Source organism: Acanthisitta chloris, unplaced genomic scaffold (assembly GCF_000695815.1).
Source record: "Acanthisitta chloris isolate BGI_N310 unplaced genomic scaffold, ASM69581v1 scaffold7482, whole genome shotgun sequence".
NCBI lineage: Eukaryota > Metazoa > Chordata > Aves > Passeriformes > Acanthisittidae > Acanthisitta > Acanthisitta chloris.
Genome location: NW_008658712.1, coordinates 6,756 through 25,472, shown reverse-complemented (window position 1 = coordinate 25,472; position 18,717 = coordinate 6,756). Strand labels below are relative to the sequence as shown.

Here is an 18,717-nt window from a genome sequence, read left to right as displayed (position 1 = left end):
CCAAAAATGTTAGAGTGGCATCCCACTGCTGCGGCCTTTGGGTGGACATTCCCCAGGACAACTTGTCTTGTTCCCTCATGCAGCTCCTTCCACCTCTCAACACCCTCCCAGTTTGGCACATCTCCCACTCCACTGCCTCCACTGGTGCAGCTGGTGCCAGGAGATCAACCGGTGCTGGGAGATCAGCCAGCATTCACCAGAGCAAGACCCAACTGGTGGAGCTGGGACGGGCCACAAGTGATTTTGGTTCAGGGTCAACGGCAATCGCAGAGCGTGTCCCGAGGACCAGAGGTGAGCAGGGCGGTGGTGGAGGACCCGGGGAGGATGGGACAGGATGGGGGAGCCACAGGGACCCTTCCTCAGTGGCTGGTGGTGAGGCACCCCACTGCTTGTCCCACTACTCGGGCGAGTAGTCCAACTCATCGTTGGCGATGAGAGCCTCTGACGGCTGTTTGTGCCTGCCTTTGCTTTTCGACCTGCTACTTGTCCGATGGCTTTCCTTTGCATCCTCCATTTGCTGGTAGGAGAAGCCCTTGTCCTCGGAAGGACCCCAGTCTGGGTAGCTCTCGCCCTCGGTGGCGAATGAGAAGCCGTTGTCCACGGAGAAGGGGTCGACGTCCACATCGTAACGCTGGTAGGTGCTCTGGTGAAGAGCCTCCTCACGGGCGCTGATCTCCAGCGTGCTGTTCCACATCCCATAGCCAAAGTAGATGAGCAGACCTGTGGCAGGCAAGAGGGAGAGGGTTGGACCCCAGCTACTTGCTAGCCCCACCTGATCTCACCTTCCTGCACCAATGCTTTCCCTGGCAGCAAACATATCCTGAGATTGAATTTCCAATGGATTAAGCTACCCTAGATGTGTATAGAGAAACCCAGACTTCTTCACATGCCATGGACTGAGCACAGGGGACTGCTTGTGAGGTTTAATCAGGAACACACATTTCTGCCGAAATGGGTTGTGTCTCCCGCAGCAGGCAAACAGCTGTGGATGGGCTGGTGGAGCCCATCACACCTAATGCAGTGGCTTAATTGGCTCATTGCCACTGCTGGAAACTGAAGAGATACTAGATGTACCCACAGGGGAAAGTACTTAATCACAACAGATTAAATTGTTGCTTTGGAGTCATCTTTGCTTCCAGGTAGAAGGGCTTTCCCTGGATTTTCAGCTTCACCTATTGCCTTTGAGGGCCAAAACCCCCACACAGCATGTCTTCTCCGGCCCCAAAAGTCCAGGTGGCGCCTCCTGTCCAATGGGTCAGCTTGGAGGAGCTATGAGAGCTGCTCTATTTCTCTTGACTTTGTGGATTAAGTGGGTTGCAATGTAAAGCAAGTGAAACTATGGATATGCCAGACTCCTGGCTGTGTGTCAGAAAGCCTACATTTGGAAAAGAAAGGGTCCACAGCCGAGTCTGTGAGTCCTAAGATGCCCCTGCCACAAAGTTAAGAACTTAGACCAAGCAAAAGAGATATAGTCTACAGACCCCTTGGTTCTGTTTTTCCCGGAGCTGTTGGAGTTGGGCAGCTCTGGGTTTTGGAAACACCATCTGAAATATTGGTGTGGGCTGCTGAAGAGCTCAAGTGGGTGAAATAGCAAGAAAGCAGGCTGATGTATGAAACCTGCCTGCGAGGCAATTTCCAGAACCCACCTACTTTGCATCCAAAAAGCCTTCGAAGTAGTCACCTTTGCATGGAGCAATTTGCTTCCATCAAAGTGACATTTTCTGGAGGTGTAATTTTCCATTTAACTGTGGTTTGGGGGCTTGATTAAATGAGGTTTCTAAGAACTTCAGGATGACAAGGGGCAGAAGAAAACGACTGGGTATGTCCCAGCTGAAGAAGCACCAGCCTAAGCACCCTAATTGGGGAAGGTGTTATTACTAACACCCTTTCAAAAAAAGTGTCAGTTAAAAAATTGAAATAAATTAATCTGGGACTCACCCACAAAACACCAGACAGCAAATCGGATCCATGTGACTGTGGAGAGCTTCAGCATGAGATAGATATTCACCAGCATAGCGAAGGCAGGGACGAAGGGCAGACACGGTGCCATGTAGGGCAGTTTCTTAGGGTTTTCTGGCTGCTGCAAGATCACAAACACCAGTGCAGCAATGAGCAGGATCATCAGCACGACCAGGAGGACAGCCCACCAGCTCTGCTCCGAGATGTAGTCTGCCCCAAAAATGATGAAGGAGCAGAAGATGAACATCAGGACGAAGAGCAGAAGCACACAGGTGGTGACCGTGTGGCCAGTGGCTGCTGTCGGTCGGTCCATTTTCCCTGGCAGGCCCAGGTGGATCCGCATGGTGTAGTAGCGAGGACCAATCAACTTCTTCAGCTTGATGAGGTAGATGTTCTCAGACTCATCTGCCTCTATCCCTGAGGTCATGTCAACTGTGCCGTAATTGGGATGATTCACATTGTAGGCGGATTTATCAGATTTCCCAATTAGCATCTCGTTATCCCCCAGCGATGGCAGATTTTTCGCCCCGCACGTGTTGGTTGGTGGACCAGAGAACTCCTCTCCTTCACTCCCTGGAGAGCAAGCTTCCTTCTCGCAGTCAGCCAGGATGCCTTCCTTCTTCTTGGTGTGCTCCTCGGAGAGGAATTTGACGAAGCCGTCGATGTCGCTCTCGGGTTGGTATCGGAGGAGCAGGACACAGACGGAGACCAGTGTGTAGGCGAGCAGTGTCCCAATGGACATCATTTCTATCAGGTCCCGCAGGCTGACCAGCAAGGAGAGCAGTGCTGCAAGGAATCCAGAGACTATACAAGCCACCACAGGGGTTTCCGTGTAAGAACTGATGTGGGCCAAAAACCTGAAGTGTGAAACAGTTGCAGAAAGTTAAAACTGCAGATCGCAGCAGTTCCTTGTTGCAGTAACCCTTCCCTGGCTGGAGGGGACATGCTCAGAGCTGGGATCACTTCAGCTCTTGTGGCTTTTTGGAGCTTTGACTGCAGCCAGCTGGGGACTGGAAATACTGCTGAGGCTGGATCTGGAATTAGACCTAGGTCTGACCAGCTCTGAAATGAGCACTTGGACACTTGAAAATAAGTGCTGAAATTTTATGCATATAAGCTGCTCTCCTTTGCACATAACTATTGCATTAAACACTCATCCTCACCAAAGTGGAATCTCTAGATGCCAGCACTAAATGAGAAACTTTTGGGTAGATCACTCCTGATATTTTTCCCCCAGGGTATTGCTTTGGGGTGTGCCCCATTCTGCAAGCACTGAGTCTGTGCATGCCCACTGCTCCCTGCAGTGACAACAGTCAGGGTACAGGACAGCCCCACCTCCTCTCCAGATCCCAAGGAGCTAAAAATAAATGCCAATACAGACATGACTGACCTGAAGAGCAGCCCATCACCAGCCATGGCATAAATGACTCTCGGCATTGGGAAGAGGGAGCCCAGCAAGCTGACGGTCAGTCCAGCCACGGACCCGATGGCAACGATGAATTTGGCTGCATAGAAGCCATGGATTGCAAACATTTCCATCAGTGGGGACTCAGTGTCAATGGCATCGTAGGGCACCATCAGCGTGAGGATCATGCTCACCTGGGGAAGGAGAGAGGAGCAGGACATGGGTGTCAGCAGCAGCTCCAGGGACTGCTGAGGACTCTCAGGGTGTGGCAGCTTCTTGGCAAAGTCGGAAACCCAAAAGTTTGGTTTGGGATTGTATCCCTATGTCCCCTGTGGAGGGGATGTAAAATGCTGGAGGTTAAGACTGTGTACACTTTGCTTTGGGGTGGTTAATCCAGAAAACTGAGGTCTTGGTCTCTGCTATTCAAAGGCAAGAAGGGGATGCTTGAACCTTGCTGCAGAGGCAAGAGTCAAGTGGGACTGGTGGGACTGGTGGAGTTAGTAACACTCATACTGGCCATGTTACGCTTTTGGGACAGTGCTGCCTGAGCCATGCACTCCCCACGGGACAGACCCCAAATCCAGACTGCATTGCTTGGAGAAACACTCTGATCCTATTTGAGCCAAAGAATTTGGCTTTGAGAGAAGCCCACTTCACTGCAGGAGACACAGTGGGTGAGTTTCTTTGAAATGATCAGAACAATGTTTTTTCTCCTTCATTACTCAATTTCCCCTCTTGCAAGGAAAACCCCTGAGTACAGACATGCATTTATTGGGGTGCAGAGCAGCGGAATCTCTCAGAGACCCATCCCTGCCCATTCTTCCCCTCACTTGGACCCTCTCCCACATCTCCAGCAGAGGCAGTGCTGCTTTTCCCAGAAACACACAGAGAGAGGTTGCTGCAATGCTCCTTCTGCTTTGCTGCACTCCTGGATATAAAAATAGCTGTGGATAGGGATGAGGCATGAGAGAAAAAAAAACCGGCTACCACCATGTCCCTGCAGCTGGCACAGAGGTCTCATCAGGTGACAGGAGCCTGGGGCAACCCAGGCTGTGGCTGAGGGGAGGCTCGGCAGGCACTGCAGGCACATGGAAACACAGCTGATGTCTCAGTTCTCACCTTGTCCAAGGGTCAGACTGGCACTGTGGTTCATGGGGAGGGAAGCCATGCAGATGCCCAGAAGGGACTCACAATATACATGTACATATATATATGCATACATACATATTTATGTACATTTATGCCTGTATAGGTAGTACTTACAGACACGTATGCTGTCAAGCACGTGACGAGTGAGGCCGTGATGGCGTAGGGGATGGAGGTGTTGGGATTCTTCGCCTCTTCTCCCGTGGTAGCAATGATGTCGAAGCCGATGAAGGCATAGAAACAGGTTGCAGCCCCTTTGAGCACCTGCATGGAGGATCAAACATCTGGGTGCCAGGAGAGAGGCTGGCGCCCAGCCAGGAAGAGGGAACTGAGCAAAAAGGAAGGAGCCCAGTTCTGCTCTGTCTGAGCTAAGGGGTGAGTGGGGTGCATATGTAGAACTGAGCATTCCCACCTGGGGACTGACCCCAGGAGCACCTCTAACCCGGTGGTCAGGTTTGAGGAAAATATTTCAGCCTATGTCCCAAGCCACTGGAGGCATCTGCAGGTCACTCATGGTGCCCCACAAACCTGTGCCCATGCAGTGCCCGAATCTGCTGTGGGAGATCCTGACAGTGACAGAGGAGACAACCAACCAATTTCAAGTTTGCTTTCACAATCCTCCACCCCAAATACATTTGTATTAGTAGGGATTTTGAAACGTGTTTACACATTCTGTCTTAGCAAGAAGTCTCATGTGGCAGCAAGATCTGCTAGCAGAGGAAGCAGGAGAGAGCAGCAGCACTCAGATGTGTGCCGCTTTCCAAACAACTTCTGTTTTGCTTGGAAGCTGCAGACAGGTTAGGAGCACACAGTGGAGCGCTTGGATGAGGAATTATTTATACTGTTTAGTTATTTTTTCAATGTGATTTTTAAAAATATACAGTATTAGTGAGGACATTTATAGGAAAGAAACACTGAAGCAGGCTAAAGACTGCCTGGCTGTGAGTGAGCTGATCTGGAGTTGTGAAACCCTTGCATACATCTAGGCAGCTTGCTGGGTATCACACCTCTGCCATCTCAGCTGTCTAGTGACAGAGCACACAGTAAAACTCACCTCTTTCTATCTGTAATTACCTCTTTTAAGTATCCCCTATGCTCCTGGGGACCTCATGCTTGTGCTAGGTGGATTTACTCTTACAAACAACTTGTGAGACAATCAACCAGCCCAAAACAATGGCACCACCTGATAGGGTTTGGTGTGTTTTGGATATGTATCTTTTAAAACTCTGGGGATTTTGCCAAGAGATGTTTGGTGAGCTGAATTGGAGCAAACCAGTTATTTTCTGTTTCCTCTTTGTCACTCCTATTGCATGGCATAAGAAGCCAAGCACAACCCAAAGGTAAATATGACCTCTGCTCTCAACTGAGCCTCAGTGCTCTTCTCCTCACTGTTGTTCTCTGGCAGAAAGGTATTGATTTACGGAAGGGAGGTGCAGAGACTGTATGGCAGCTCAGGACCCTTTCAATAATCAAGATTTTTGGTTTACTTTACTTTCTTGCTTATTTTTCTGCACAAAACCCCAATGGAGTTGAGCAGTGTAAATCTGAGAAATTATCTTGGGTTTAGGCCAGCTGAGATATTTTCAGTCTCTGTTCATCCTTGGATAAAAACCAGTGCAAGCAAGCTAAAAAAGCCAAATATGTCCAAATTCTCAGTAAGCTTTGAGGGAACATCCATAAAATAAGTACTGGCAGGTGGCATTATGAAGTGCTCAAAACAAATGCTTGAGAACATTGTTGTTGAAAACCAGCCAACACAAGTATCTCCCTGCTCCACAGAGGCTGAGACAGCTCCCCTGGAGCACCCTGTCTCGGATGGCCATGGCATTTTGGTCCATTGCCTGGCAATTAGTGCCTGGGGCATACTTTCATGCAGAGTTTGTCTCTCCAGGAGGACATTTTGGAAAACTTATGGGTTTATTCTAAGAGGTGTCAGGAGACAGGGCAAAGCATTGCTGTACTCTCTAGGTTTGATGGAGCAAGCAGGTCTGGATCCAAGCCTGCAGTCCTGGGATTTGGAGGTCCCTGGCCAAAGCACAGGTGGGTTTATCAGGGTTGGGATTTGGAGGGTGCAGCAGAAGCAGGGTGCATACACCATGAGCAAAGCTGAGTATGTGGCAGCACTTAGGTGCTCTGTGTCCCTCCCTGTGCCCAGGACTTACCCCTGGCCATCCAAATGGCAGGAACTGCCCTTCAGCCCAGTTGTCACCTTTGATGTAGAAGAGACCAGCAATCATGATGAAGATCCATACTCCCAAGTTAATCACATTGAGCACGTTGTTCAGTCCCACTGAGTTCTTCACCCCCATGGCCACAATGATGGTGACAATGACAGCAATGACCAGAGCAAGAAGGTCAGGGTATGACTCCTCTCCTTTCCCTAGGTGAGAGAAAAGAGGTGTGTTACTCTCCATCCACAGCATCTCCAGGAACTGTCTGGAGGAGTTTTAAACATTTTACAGAGCTTGAAGCTTTGCAGAACTCCTTGGTCACATTGCAAAGGTGGTCTACAGATGCCCCTGCCTCCACTAGCCAAAGTGAAGGTGATAAATCTTGATGCCTCAAGACACTGCTTGGAGTTTGGGGAGAGCAGCAAACAAACGATCAGGTCCTAGTTTGCATAACATGTATCTGCCAAGTACTCATTAAAAATCAATCAACCATTAAGTTTTTATGACACAGGTACAGGGGGAGTGGATGGTTTACTTACTGGCAGGACCCATGGACTATGCTGGAACTGCTGGTCATACAGGACCATCACAGCCCTGAGTTTGTCCATGGCAGGACTGCAGAGACCAGCTTGTGCTCTCTAACAACACTCTGTGTGTGTCCTAATGGGACCGAGCAGTGTTTGCACTGGGTGAAGTGCTCCTGTGCTGTTCTTACCCTCTGACATTCCACTATTTCTGTGCATACACTCTAAATGCCAACTCATCCTGAAGGGGCTCAGAGTATCGTGTATCCCATCCTCCCAAATCCCATCTGTGAACCACTCTGCCAAGGCAAAGTACCAGAGCCAGACAGATGGTAAATAATGAATGAAGCCTAATACCCATGTCTGACTTTTGAGGAGCCTCCAATTACTTTTCAGGCCCTAATTAATGCAGGTAGCTCTGCAGAGCGCGACACACCTAGTCCGTTCAATGTCCCGACGCTGCTGATCATCCAGCGGCTGATGGTATGGTTGGCCAGGGAGTCAAACATGCTGCTGAGGGCACTGGCACCTGCAGCTGTGCCAATCAGGTACTCCAGGATAAGGTTCCAGCCGATGAAGAATGCCACAAACTCCCCCACTGTCACGTAGCTGTAGGTGTAGGCAGAGCCTGTGGTCTTGGGGACTCGCACACCAAACTCAGCGTAGCAAACACCTGTTAAGGAGAATGCGAAGTGACATAAAGAAAATGTGCTTAGAAAAGGAAAAAGTAAAACTGCCTTGGTGCCACCTGCCTGGAGGAGCTAGGAGGTGTCAGGGCTGTGGTCAGCAGCAGGAGCCAAGAGACATTGCAGGGGGCCATGGTGACCCTCCCTCCCCAGTTGTTTGTCTTAAAAACAGACCATTTTTCATTCAAATCAAGCTGTGGTGGATTTTTCTCTTTGAGGATACAAATACCTATATTGGGTTATTGCTCAGCAGATCCAGGCACTAAGACTGTCTTTGTCATCCCTGCTCTTGTTTGCAGCAATGCAAAAAAAGAGTTTGAAGCCATTTTACATAGAGAATGTAAGTTATTTTAACACTTAAGAAATGTTGCATTTAAGTCCTCTGAAGTATAATTCAAAACTAACTATGCAGAAGAATAAAAATAAAAAGAAGTATTAACTGGAATTATTTGGGAGGAGAATTCAGTGGACTTTGATACTTTCTGAACTCCTTGTGTGCTTACTGTGTCAGGATAATTTTTAATACAAACCTGACCCTGACACACTGATGTCTTAAAACAACCATTGGCTTTTATATAAAAGGAATGGATGGACTTAGCACAAATTCCCCAAATATTAGTCAGGACAAGTGCTGGAAGGGCACACTGTGTGCTGCATGTTTAACACTGATTAAGCCCCTGCCCCAAAGACCTCAGTACAGCTCACATGAGTGAATCGGTTAAGGCTGTTGCTACCATTGTGTAAACACGTAGTAATTTTTGAGTTCTTTATCAACTACTATTCTCTATTTACAAGATAATAATTGCTTCAAATTTGCAATCAGTTCAGTATAGAGAGAGGAATGAATAATTGATAAAAATGTTATGAAGTGGCTGCTCTTACTCTAAGTGCAGTTTTTACACAGTACAAACACAGAAGTGTTGAATCTCTTAAGCTGAATTTGGTGTTGTTTCCTTTCTTGGCATCAGAGGATTTTTATATTCCATTCACTGCTTAACTTGTGTGAGTGTTGCTTTGCAATGGGACTCTTCAAAACTTGATTTCTGTAAAGCAGCCCAACAGGAGCCACAAGACATTCCCATCATCCATCCAGCCCTACCAACAGTCATTATTCAAAGCTGATGAAAAATGCATGCGCTTGGCAAAGGTACGACGTTCACAGATAGCTACTGGCCTGAATGATTTATGAAACAGGTGCTCTGATGGGGACAAGTATCTGGTTTCTTTCTTTGATGGCCTTAAAAATATATACTCTTTCTTGGAGCCAACTCTACTTTTAGTCAATGACAAGGTAACAACTAAAGATGATGGTTATCAATACACAACGATAATGGCAAAGCAAAGACATTAATACACGTAAAATGTTTGAATTTTTAATTATGCTACTAGGATGCCAAAGTAGAAGAGCAGTCTTTCACTATCAGCATATATATATATGAGGGATGAGGCTGCACAGGGACCATGAGCATCCCATAGGGCCCTGGCATGATGGGAGTGATCAATCAGGTGAAAGAAGCCTTCAGAGAGGAGCCTTTCAGACACACAGGAGGTAACACCAAATAATTCATGCTACCACACAAGAAATCCAGAGAAACCATCCTTCATTAACAAAGAGCAGCCAGTTTATTGAGGCAGGTATATTATTTTCAGCAAGTCACTGAGCCTGTCCATTGTGTTTCATGATCACTATGTGCCTACATATAAGAGGCAGCTCTATAAAGAAAGATTCCTTAGAACAAGGGCTCCCATTTCTCCAGCACCATCCAAGCAGCTGCAGCTGAAGCCCCTCAGCCCAGACCTCGTCCTGCAGCTAGGCAGCACCTGAGGCACATGCTCAGCTCCCTCCTGCTTCATTGTGCATCTGGCTATTGCTGAGCTAGCTCCTACAGGGGTACCAGGTAAGAGTATAGCTATGTGCTCTAAACAAGGTTGTATTGCTTTAGGAGAGGAGATCACCAAAGGGACAAGCAACAGCTTGTGAAAAAGGCTGTGGAGAGGGTGGTGGGGTTGGGTGAGATGCAAACTGTTGATTTTTGCTGGGAAGAGGTTTGATTAGATATGGTGGGGAGAGTGGGGAATTTCAGTGGTTGCAGCTGATGGAAGGAGCCTGCAGTGCACTGGAATTTTTGTGTGGGGAAGTTGGGCAAGTGTTGCTTCTTGTGATCTGAATAAAAGGCCTTCCAGTGAGAGAATAAAAGAGATTGATTTGATTTAATTTATGAGTTTAATGGATTATATTCTGTTTGTAAGTACCCTGACTGGGTACATGTTGCTTAAACCTAGGGGAAGGTGTAACTGGAATTTGCTGAGTAGATGAAATTGGAAGAGTCCCTATCTAAAGCTGGGACAGATGGGTTTCCCACTGGCATGGCTTCCCAGTGGCTGTCTCCCAGGGGAGTTGGATGGTTTTCTGGAAGGTTGGTTTTTTTACATCCAAAACCCTCCTGAGCTTACTTTGCAGGCAGTGGGGTCTGACTTTTGGTGATCTGTGATGGAGCAGGGGAGAACGAGTGTTCTAGTGGTCCCTCAAAAATGTGAAAAGCTCCTTAAAATCTGTCTGTGCACTCTTGTCCAAACTCAGTGCCTGGCATACCAAGAGTGACTACGATATGGGAGCTGAAATCACATCCCAAATGAATCCAAGAGCCCATCCAGCTCCTGAATTCTTGCTTGGTTTTACCTGCCAAAAAAGTGTTAGTGTTATAAACAACAGCAGTGTCAACGATGAAGTGAGGAAGCAGCCAAGGAGACTATCAAAACACTCCATCCTTCACAAAACACTTTCCCAGGGCTACAAAAGCAAGGGGAGATGAAAGCAGAGTGGGAAGCAGCACAGGCTCCCGTGGGCGAAGGCGGGAGGAGCTCCTGCTGTGGGGCAGGGCTTGTGTCTGGGGTGAAAAAGCCCCTTTTGGAGGACATTGTGTTTTTGTTAGCTGGGACCCACCCAAGCTCCATTTGCTCTTGGTTTGCATCAGGGCCAACAAAACCCTTGCAGAGGAGAGAAAGCAGGCAGTGGGAAAGGAGAGACACTGATGCTATCTACTGCCTCAGTTAAAAAATGGGCATTTTGGTTCAGTTGTTGTCTTGAGATCTCAAATAAGCATTGGATCTCATTGCATGCTCTTGGCTCTTGCTGTGGGCTTTGGAGAGAGTGCGATGCTCATGCCTGTGCTCTGACAGGGTTGTGCCTCTGGGCTGCAGGAGTGTCAGGGGTTCAAACTCGCACACGCTTTGGTGGGATCTCCATGGAGCAGCACTGCAACCTCCAGGGAGTGAGTATGATGTGATTTCACCTCCCCCCTACAAAAATCCAGAGGCTCGAAAATCTGAGCTGGGTCATTTTGCTGTGTTTGCTGTTCCTGTCTTCTATTGAAGCCCTTTGCCATTTGCTTGAGTTTCCTTATCCAACCCACAGACAAAAGCTGGATACCAGACTGACACAGCATGCAAAGTCCTCTGAGCAGGGAGAGCAGGAACATCACATCATCGTGTTAGCACTGATCTGGAAAGGACAAATGCCAGCAGTACTGGCTTCATGTGGAAACCGCAGCTCGAGCCATATGCTCAGCTGGGTTCCTACGGAGGAGATGGAATTCGCCGGGTTTTCACCAAAATACATAATCCCTCTCTCCCTGCACATTTGTTTGTTGGGATTTTTTTGTTGTTTGGGAATTCAAAGAGTGATCCTGCGTGAATAGGAGCCAATAAAATCAATTCCAGAACTAAATGAGGAATTTCTTAACTCTTAGCCATGTCAACAAAAGAAGCTGGTCCTGGTGCTGCCCAAACCACCAATATCCTCCCTGTTGGAACTGAGTTTCCCACAAGCCACATTGTGCTCTTGCTCCAGTGCTGTGGCTTGGCCACACTCTCTGCCAGGGACATGTGCTGCAAAACTCTCCGATATCTCAAAATATATTGACCACAGGCTCCATCCTTGGGGAAGCTATTGACAGCTCATTGGGGTCATTGTGCTTGGGCTGCTGGCTCCTAGTACAAGGTTTGGTCTGATATTTGGGCAATGAGAGATGGTGCACTCCATGAGACGGGTGAACCCAGTGGGAAAGGGTGTTTTAGTCTATGACCTCCTCGTAGCTTGTGGTGCCAAGCATGGGTCCTGCCAGGCGTCCACCCATGAATAGAGAGGATGCATGAGATGGCACATTGCTTAAAATCCCCCTCACACAACTCACCTGACAAGATGGAGGCGACAGCAGCGATGATGAAGGAAACGATGACCCCAGGCCCTGCCATCTCCTTGGCCACCAGGCCAGACACCACATACATGCCAGTGCCCACGCAGCTCCCGACGCCGAGAGAGATGAGGTCAAGGGTGGTGAGGACCTTGGCCAGCCTGGCACCCTGGGTGGCAGTGGTCCCTGTGCCCTCCAGCATTGACTCCACAGGCTTGGTGCGCAGGACGCGGGTGCGCAGGGCGTAGCCTGCTGCCCCCCACGGCACCCGCCGCGGGTCCAGGCGCGACAAGAAGCCACTCATGGCTGGGGCTGGGCTTGGCAGAGGTGGGTCACGGACAGTTTCAGCACCACCTGCTCAGTGCTGTGGCTGCATCTCCCTTCTGTGCTGGCAACCTGGCTGCAAGAGAGAAAAACAGAGTTTTGAATCAAATAGCAAAGGAAAGGGATGTGCTCCCCAAACTGGTTTCTGACTAAGCTTCAGTGCTGGGAGAGTTTTGATTTCACCAATGCTGCTGCTATGGAGAAATCTCCTTTCTCCATCCCAGTTGTTTTGTACAACTGCACTTCTTTATGTTTGCATGGGTTTAGCCCCAGTCATTACTACAGTGCTACAAACAGCAGGAACCTGTTTTCCTCCAAGTGCTCATTACGTGGATCAATGGATACCAAAAGCAATGATGGCTATATGTAACTGTGAGGTGTTGGTGGCCACTGTGGCACACTGGGTCCTGGTGGGGACTGAGCCTGCCTCCAAGCCTAGCAGTGCTGCAGTTCCAGCAGCAGGGATGCTCCTGCTGGCACCACCATCACCATAGCAGACTACGCGAGGACCTCCTATGGAGGGAACACCTCCTGTGGAGACAGGCTGAGAGAGTTGGGGTTGTTCAGTCTGGAAAAGAGAAGGCTTCAGGGAGACCTTATAATGCCTTTCAGTACCTGAAGAGGCTACAAGAGAGCTGGAGAGGAACTTGGACAAGGGCCTGGAGTGACAGGACAAGGGAAATGGCTTCAAACTGACAGAGGGCAGGTTAAGATTAGATATTAGAAATAAATTCTTCCCTGTGAAGGTGATGAGGCACTGGCATAAGTTGTCCAGAGAAGCTGTGGCTGTCTCATCTATGGAATTGCTCAAGGCCAGGTTGAATGGAGCGTGGAGAAACCAGGCCCAGTGGAAGGTGTCCCTGCCCACGGCAGGGGGTTGGAGCTAGATGATCTTGAAGGTTTTATAAGGTGCTGCTTGTTCATGTCCCCCTGAATCGTAAAGTTAAAAGGACTCCTTGGTGTGGCTTCTTCATTCAATTTATTGCATCATTCTTGTAGTTATTTAAATGCTGTTTCAGGAAAACTTCTTTAAATTAAGATTTATGTTTTTTCTGGTATAACTGCAACACACTGTGTTGTTCAGCTTCTGAGCAGTTAAGGCAAGCAGGGAGAGAAGCTCAGCAGAAGCAGTGCTGGCTCCACTGGCCACTGGAGAGATAGTGACTGACAGCACAGCCAGCTGCAGGCATTTTAAATACCTTTAAATTATCCTGCCTGAACCCATCTGCTCTAGGATTGTCTTAGAAATCATGACGTTATCTTGGTTTTCTCTTTCTCTGTGCTTTTTTTGTCCTCAGCCACTATTCAGCAACTGCCATTCCACCTCCTTTTCTGCTACTCTACAGCATCCTAAAACCAGCATCAGTGACTTCATAGTGACACATGATGACTTCTTGATGTTGAGCAAAACAAGAATTGACAATCTGCAAGCTACTACAAGGGAACAGGAAAAATAGTATATTAAATACGAATTTTAACCTGGCATTTTCTTTCCTGTTAATCCAGAAATCTTTTTTTTCTTCTAACTGCCTTGAAGACAAAACAATTATTTTTTCCATCTTTGCATCCAAAACAAATTACATTGTGTCCACCAGGCAGCCTTGTGTTGCTGGAGTTTATTAAATGAAACACAGCATTCATTTCATGTTTTGGTTGATCACAGTTCAAATTGTGCTGGTTTTTTACCTCGAGCAACCGCAAGCTGAAAGGCTGAATGTTCTAGCTAGGAATAACAATAAGGAAAGATTGTTGCTGCTCCTGAGAAAATGTGCATCTTTGGGTTGAGAATAAAAGCTGGGTTTGGCTTTTGGGTTGCTCGAGGAGTCAGCTGGTTCGTGGCGTGGGCTGGATCACAGGTGAGGGTTTACTTCTGGTCTAAACAAAGGTTTGTGTTGGAAGGGGGTGACTGAGCTCAGTGAGTTTGCACCAGTCAGGATGAGACAGAGATGTCCTCCTAGAATCATAGAATTATTTAGTTTGGAAAAGACCTCTAAGATCATCAAGTCCAACCATTAACTCACACCAACAGGTCCACCACTAAACCATGTCTCTAAGTGACACATCTACATGTCTGTTGAATCCTCTAGGGGTGGGGACTCCACTGCTTCCCTGGGCAGCCTGTTCCAGTGCTTGACATCCCTTTTCCTTTTGTCCTGTCACTTCTTACTTGAGAGAAGAGACTGACCTCTATCTGGCTACAACCTCCTTTCAGGTATTTGTAGACAGTGATAAGGTCCCCTCTGAGTCTCTTTCTCTCAAGGCAGCAAGTCCATGTGCTGGCACCTCCAGGGTGGCTCTGATTTGCCAGGGATGTGTTTTAGCCATGGGAAAAATAAGCAAAGCTCTCATGACTACCCAAAATTCATCCTCCTTTTATTTAAAGCACAGCACTTCTGGAGCATGGGCTGGAAAAGAGGTCTTGCTGTGCTTCCCACTTTCCATCCTTTAATTGAATTATTTTTCTTGGACTTTATGGATGCTCCTAGTTGAATTTGAAAGACTCAGGTTGCTATGCTAGGATTTGCACCAAGTTAACTTAAACCAGCTGAGTAGCTGGGCCATCAGATGAGGTAGGATGGTGTGGGATGGAGGTGCCAAGGCTGCTGGCTGGTCCTTAGTCCCATCACCAGGTTGTGCTTTGGCATAGGAAGACTTGCCCTGTGTTTTAAGAGGGGTTGGAACCATGGTTTGAGATCAGCAATTTTTCATCAGCTTGTCTGGAGTGTCTGTGGGTGGCTGATGAAGGCTTTGGGGAGTGTGGTATATGCTCAGGTCTTGCTGGAGGGATCCAGTTCCATACTGGAAAAGTGTGTCCCTCAAACGGAAAAGAGTTTTGAGTATGACTGATTGGGACAGACCAGTTCTCTCTCAAGGCACATCAGGCTACAGAAATTGCTTTCTCACCAGCATTGCAAATAACCCTGAGAGAAGACATGTCAGTCTCGTCCTGGAATAATCTTAACTGCTAAAATACTGAAAAAAAACCTTAAATATTTTAAACAGTTTAAATTTAAAGCAGGAACTGGCTGGTGGATTGGTAATGTGCCCAGATTTAGGCTGCTGAGCTGTTCCAGCTGCCTGGGGCTGGGCTGTGACCAGGTCCTCCTGCATGGCAGCCCAACATAGCGCTGCAATTCCTGTGGCTCCTCCTAAGTCACCAAGAAAAAACCCCAAGCCTTTCAAAACATCTGAAATTAAATAACTCTATAATTGCTTCTATGTTCAATTAAAGCAGTCATTCGAAACTATTCCAGATGTTTGAGTGAGATCAGCATATTGCTGCTCTGTAGCTTGGAAAACATCCTTTCACTCCATTTGAAACCATAAAAAAATATGTCATGGATGGCAATGATCTCCATGGGGCAGAGACAGCCCACTTCTGCTCTGCTCCACTGACCCTGGCTACCTAGGAGCACACAGTGGGAAGGAAAGGGAATTTTTACTTGTTTTTTTTCAGTCTGCTCTCCTCATCATAAACCTGGGAAGATGAAGGGAGCTGTAGCTCAGAGGAAAAGCTGCAGCCAGGCTTCAAAGCTGTGCAGATCTCCATCATCAGGATATCAGGGTCAGTTTTTCTTGCTGTCTGGCACTTGTTGCTGCCACCACAGGCTCGTTAGCCACCACTGTTTGCACCAAAACACTAGGCTAAATTAACTAAATCTGCAGTCAAGTCAGAGGAGAGGTCTAGGTATTTACAGGCATGGATCTTCTTTAGTGTGTGGGTCAAAGCTGAATTATTACTGCTGTAAAACTCATTCTACAGGCTGTGCTGTGCTGGTGAGATGCAGCATGGTGCCCCCCAGCATCACTCATCCTCATCACCCTCCACAGCTCCAGCTTCCCCAGACAAGCTTCCCCACATGACATCTGTGCTTTGGGATGGCTTATCTGATTTTTCTGTTAACGACTGCCCTCTGTCCAGGAGTCCATAGGGGTATCCTTAAGCAAAGATGTCTATCAAAAACTACTGGGGACACAACAAGAAACAGAACATCAATGGTGGTAAATGAAAACAGAGAGCTTCTGTTGGTGTATTGATGGAAAGCCAGGCAGGGACAGTCATTAACAGAAAAAAAGTTGGGGGTTTTATGGTTTTCCATGGCTCACAGAGTAATTATTACAAGAGGAAAACTTGCTGATGCCCCAGCAGCTAGGTCAGCATGGTCCTAGCTCTGATATGCAGGGTAAAAGTGCCCAATTTGCTGCAGGGGGAAAGCTCAGAGGAGATGTAGTCCAGAAATATGAGATTAAAGCAGGTTCCTTTCAAACCCCAGGGCAGTGCCTGCTGTGGACCTCAGGAATAGCAACACAGGTGTCTATGATGCAGGAGCAACAGCTCTCAGAGTCCCTCCCTGCTCTGCATAGGATCTGCGTGCTTAGCTGGGATAAAGCATTTCCCTGGGGAGAAGGAGCCCCAAAGGCTCAAAGGGATGCTGGAGGTGGTTTTGAGATGATGGAAAAGGCGGTTCCTGGCAGCAAACCCACTGCAATCCCAGACAAAGGACAAGAGGAACAAATGCGCTGGCCTGACCTCTCTGCTCCCCCTTCCCTTTTTCCCTTTAATTGTGCGCTCAGTAACGGTGAGGCGGGTTTGTCTGGAGAGGCACGAGATGCTGAATTTCATTCCAGCTGCTCCAGCAGGGACAGGCTGACGTCAGCGGAGCCATGCGGGAGTCGGAGGGATGCCGTCTGCCGGGGCTGCTCCTCACCCTCATGTTTTCATTGCTAGTGCGATTTAATTTGGAGTTTTATGTGCTTGTTTTTACAGTGTTGATCCCCAGCTGGGCTGCCACTGGAAAAGCTGGCTCCGTCTCCATCATCAGCCCTCCTTAAAGGGATTTAAAAGCCAGGCACAGAGCCGAGAGCGAGGGCTGGTCCCTGCCGATCCCGGCACCGCTCACGTGGGTCGAGCTTCAGCAATCTGGCCTCGTGCCTTTGCTGGTAATTTTGGGCTCTTCTTATTTTTAATCTTTCCATTTTTACCTCTGCTCGAGCAATTCGAGTGGAGCTGTGGTTAATTTAAACTAAAACTGTCGCTAAATTAAACTAGTGGTAATACTTTGGGTTTAAGACCAACTTTCTGTGTGTATCGACTGAAAAAAATGGGTTCAGGGATTTTGTGTGTGTCTTCCTAGCAAAATGGAAGTGGAGGGGTTGATTGACACTTTTCTATGTTATTTCCATCTGTGTTACATTTAGTGTTTTACCAATGTTAGCATTGCTGCAAGATAGCTAAACATAATTATATTCTTTGGACAAATAAACAGAATGAAAGAGGGGATATTTAATTTGACCAAAGACATAAGGCAAAGGTGCCATGCATCCAGAGCCATCCCCCAGGAGTTCCTAAACTTTGTATTCTAGCCTCTAGTGCAAGAGTCAAAAGAACATAGATGCATAATCCAGTGAAATGATTAGCGTGTACACAGAGATCATCCTTTTTGCCTCTCTCCAGTCTTCAGAGGGGATACAGTGTGATTTTTAACTGCTGTCCTCTCTAGAGAGAGACTGGACTGCCTGAATTGTCAGGCAAAAGGTGGATGGGAGAGATGGCAAAACTTTAGTCTTGCAACCGGTGGTTCCCATTTCCTAAGCAAATAGGTGATCAGTATTTGAGCAGTGGTCTGTGTCCATGCAGGTGAGCAATGAGGAGGTTTTTGTGGCTGAGGGCTCATCTTCCTGCCTGGATGATGAGGGAGATGGAGTGACACAGTCAGAGGTGAAATTAGAGCCAGTGAAGGCCAGCAGATCCCTTGACACTGAGTAGTTCTAAACTTTGCCAGGGTTAATTACATGCCAACCTCACAAGCAATTGGTCGAGGCTGTCAGAGTCCCTTGGGATCCTCTGGAGCACTAGACTAGTGAGAAACAGCTCTGGGACTGGAGGGATGAGTATTTTCCTCTTTCCAAGGGGCTGGGTGCATTTGGAGGTAGCACCTACAGTTCTTACAGCCTGCATGGAATGGAAGCTGAAATGCACTGTTAGCCCTTTCGAGATGCTCGTGTGCATCCCTGCAGGCACATCCCCTCCCCTTAGTAAATCCATCCCTCCAAGATACCAGGTTTTCTTCTGTCCTTCTCCCCTGTGCCTGTAGAAGGCAGTCCAATGCCTGGCATTTTGGTTTTCCATTTGTTTTCTGCCCTTTTTTTTGCGGGTACCAGTGATTCCTGTGGTGCAGAGTGGCATAGAAGTGAGTGCAGGGTATGACAGATAAAACAGTCTGTGTGTGCCGAGCTGTAGGTCATGCAATATGCATGAAGTGCTCCATTTGGGTTTGCAAAAAAGCTATTTAATCATCATCAGAAAAG

At 47.8% G+C, this 18,717-nt stretch overlaps 1 protein-coding gene across 1 annotated transcript; it reads right to left on the bottom strand.

Annotated features, from left to right (window-relative positions):
- Nucleotides 1-397: 397 nt before the first annotated feature.
- SLC7A14 (solute carrier family 7, member 14) lies at nt 398-12,399 on the bottom strand. The gene is made up of 7 exons (XM_009085195.1): nt 12,085-12,399; nt 7,642-7,878; nt 6,673-6,890; nt 4,628-4,774; nt 3,350-3,558; nt 1,939-2,816; nt 398-720 (listed from the first exon to the last, which is right to left on the bottom strand). Exons 1-7 carry the CDS (start codon nt 12,386-12,388, stop codon nt 398-400), a joined length of 2,316 nt encoding a protein of 771 aa, XP_009083443.1. The 5' UTR covers nt 12,389-12,399.
- Between the last annotated feature and the right edge of the window lie 6,318 nt (nt 12,400-18,717).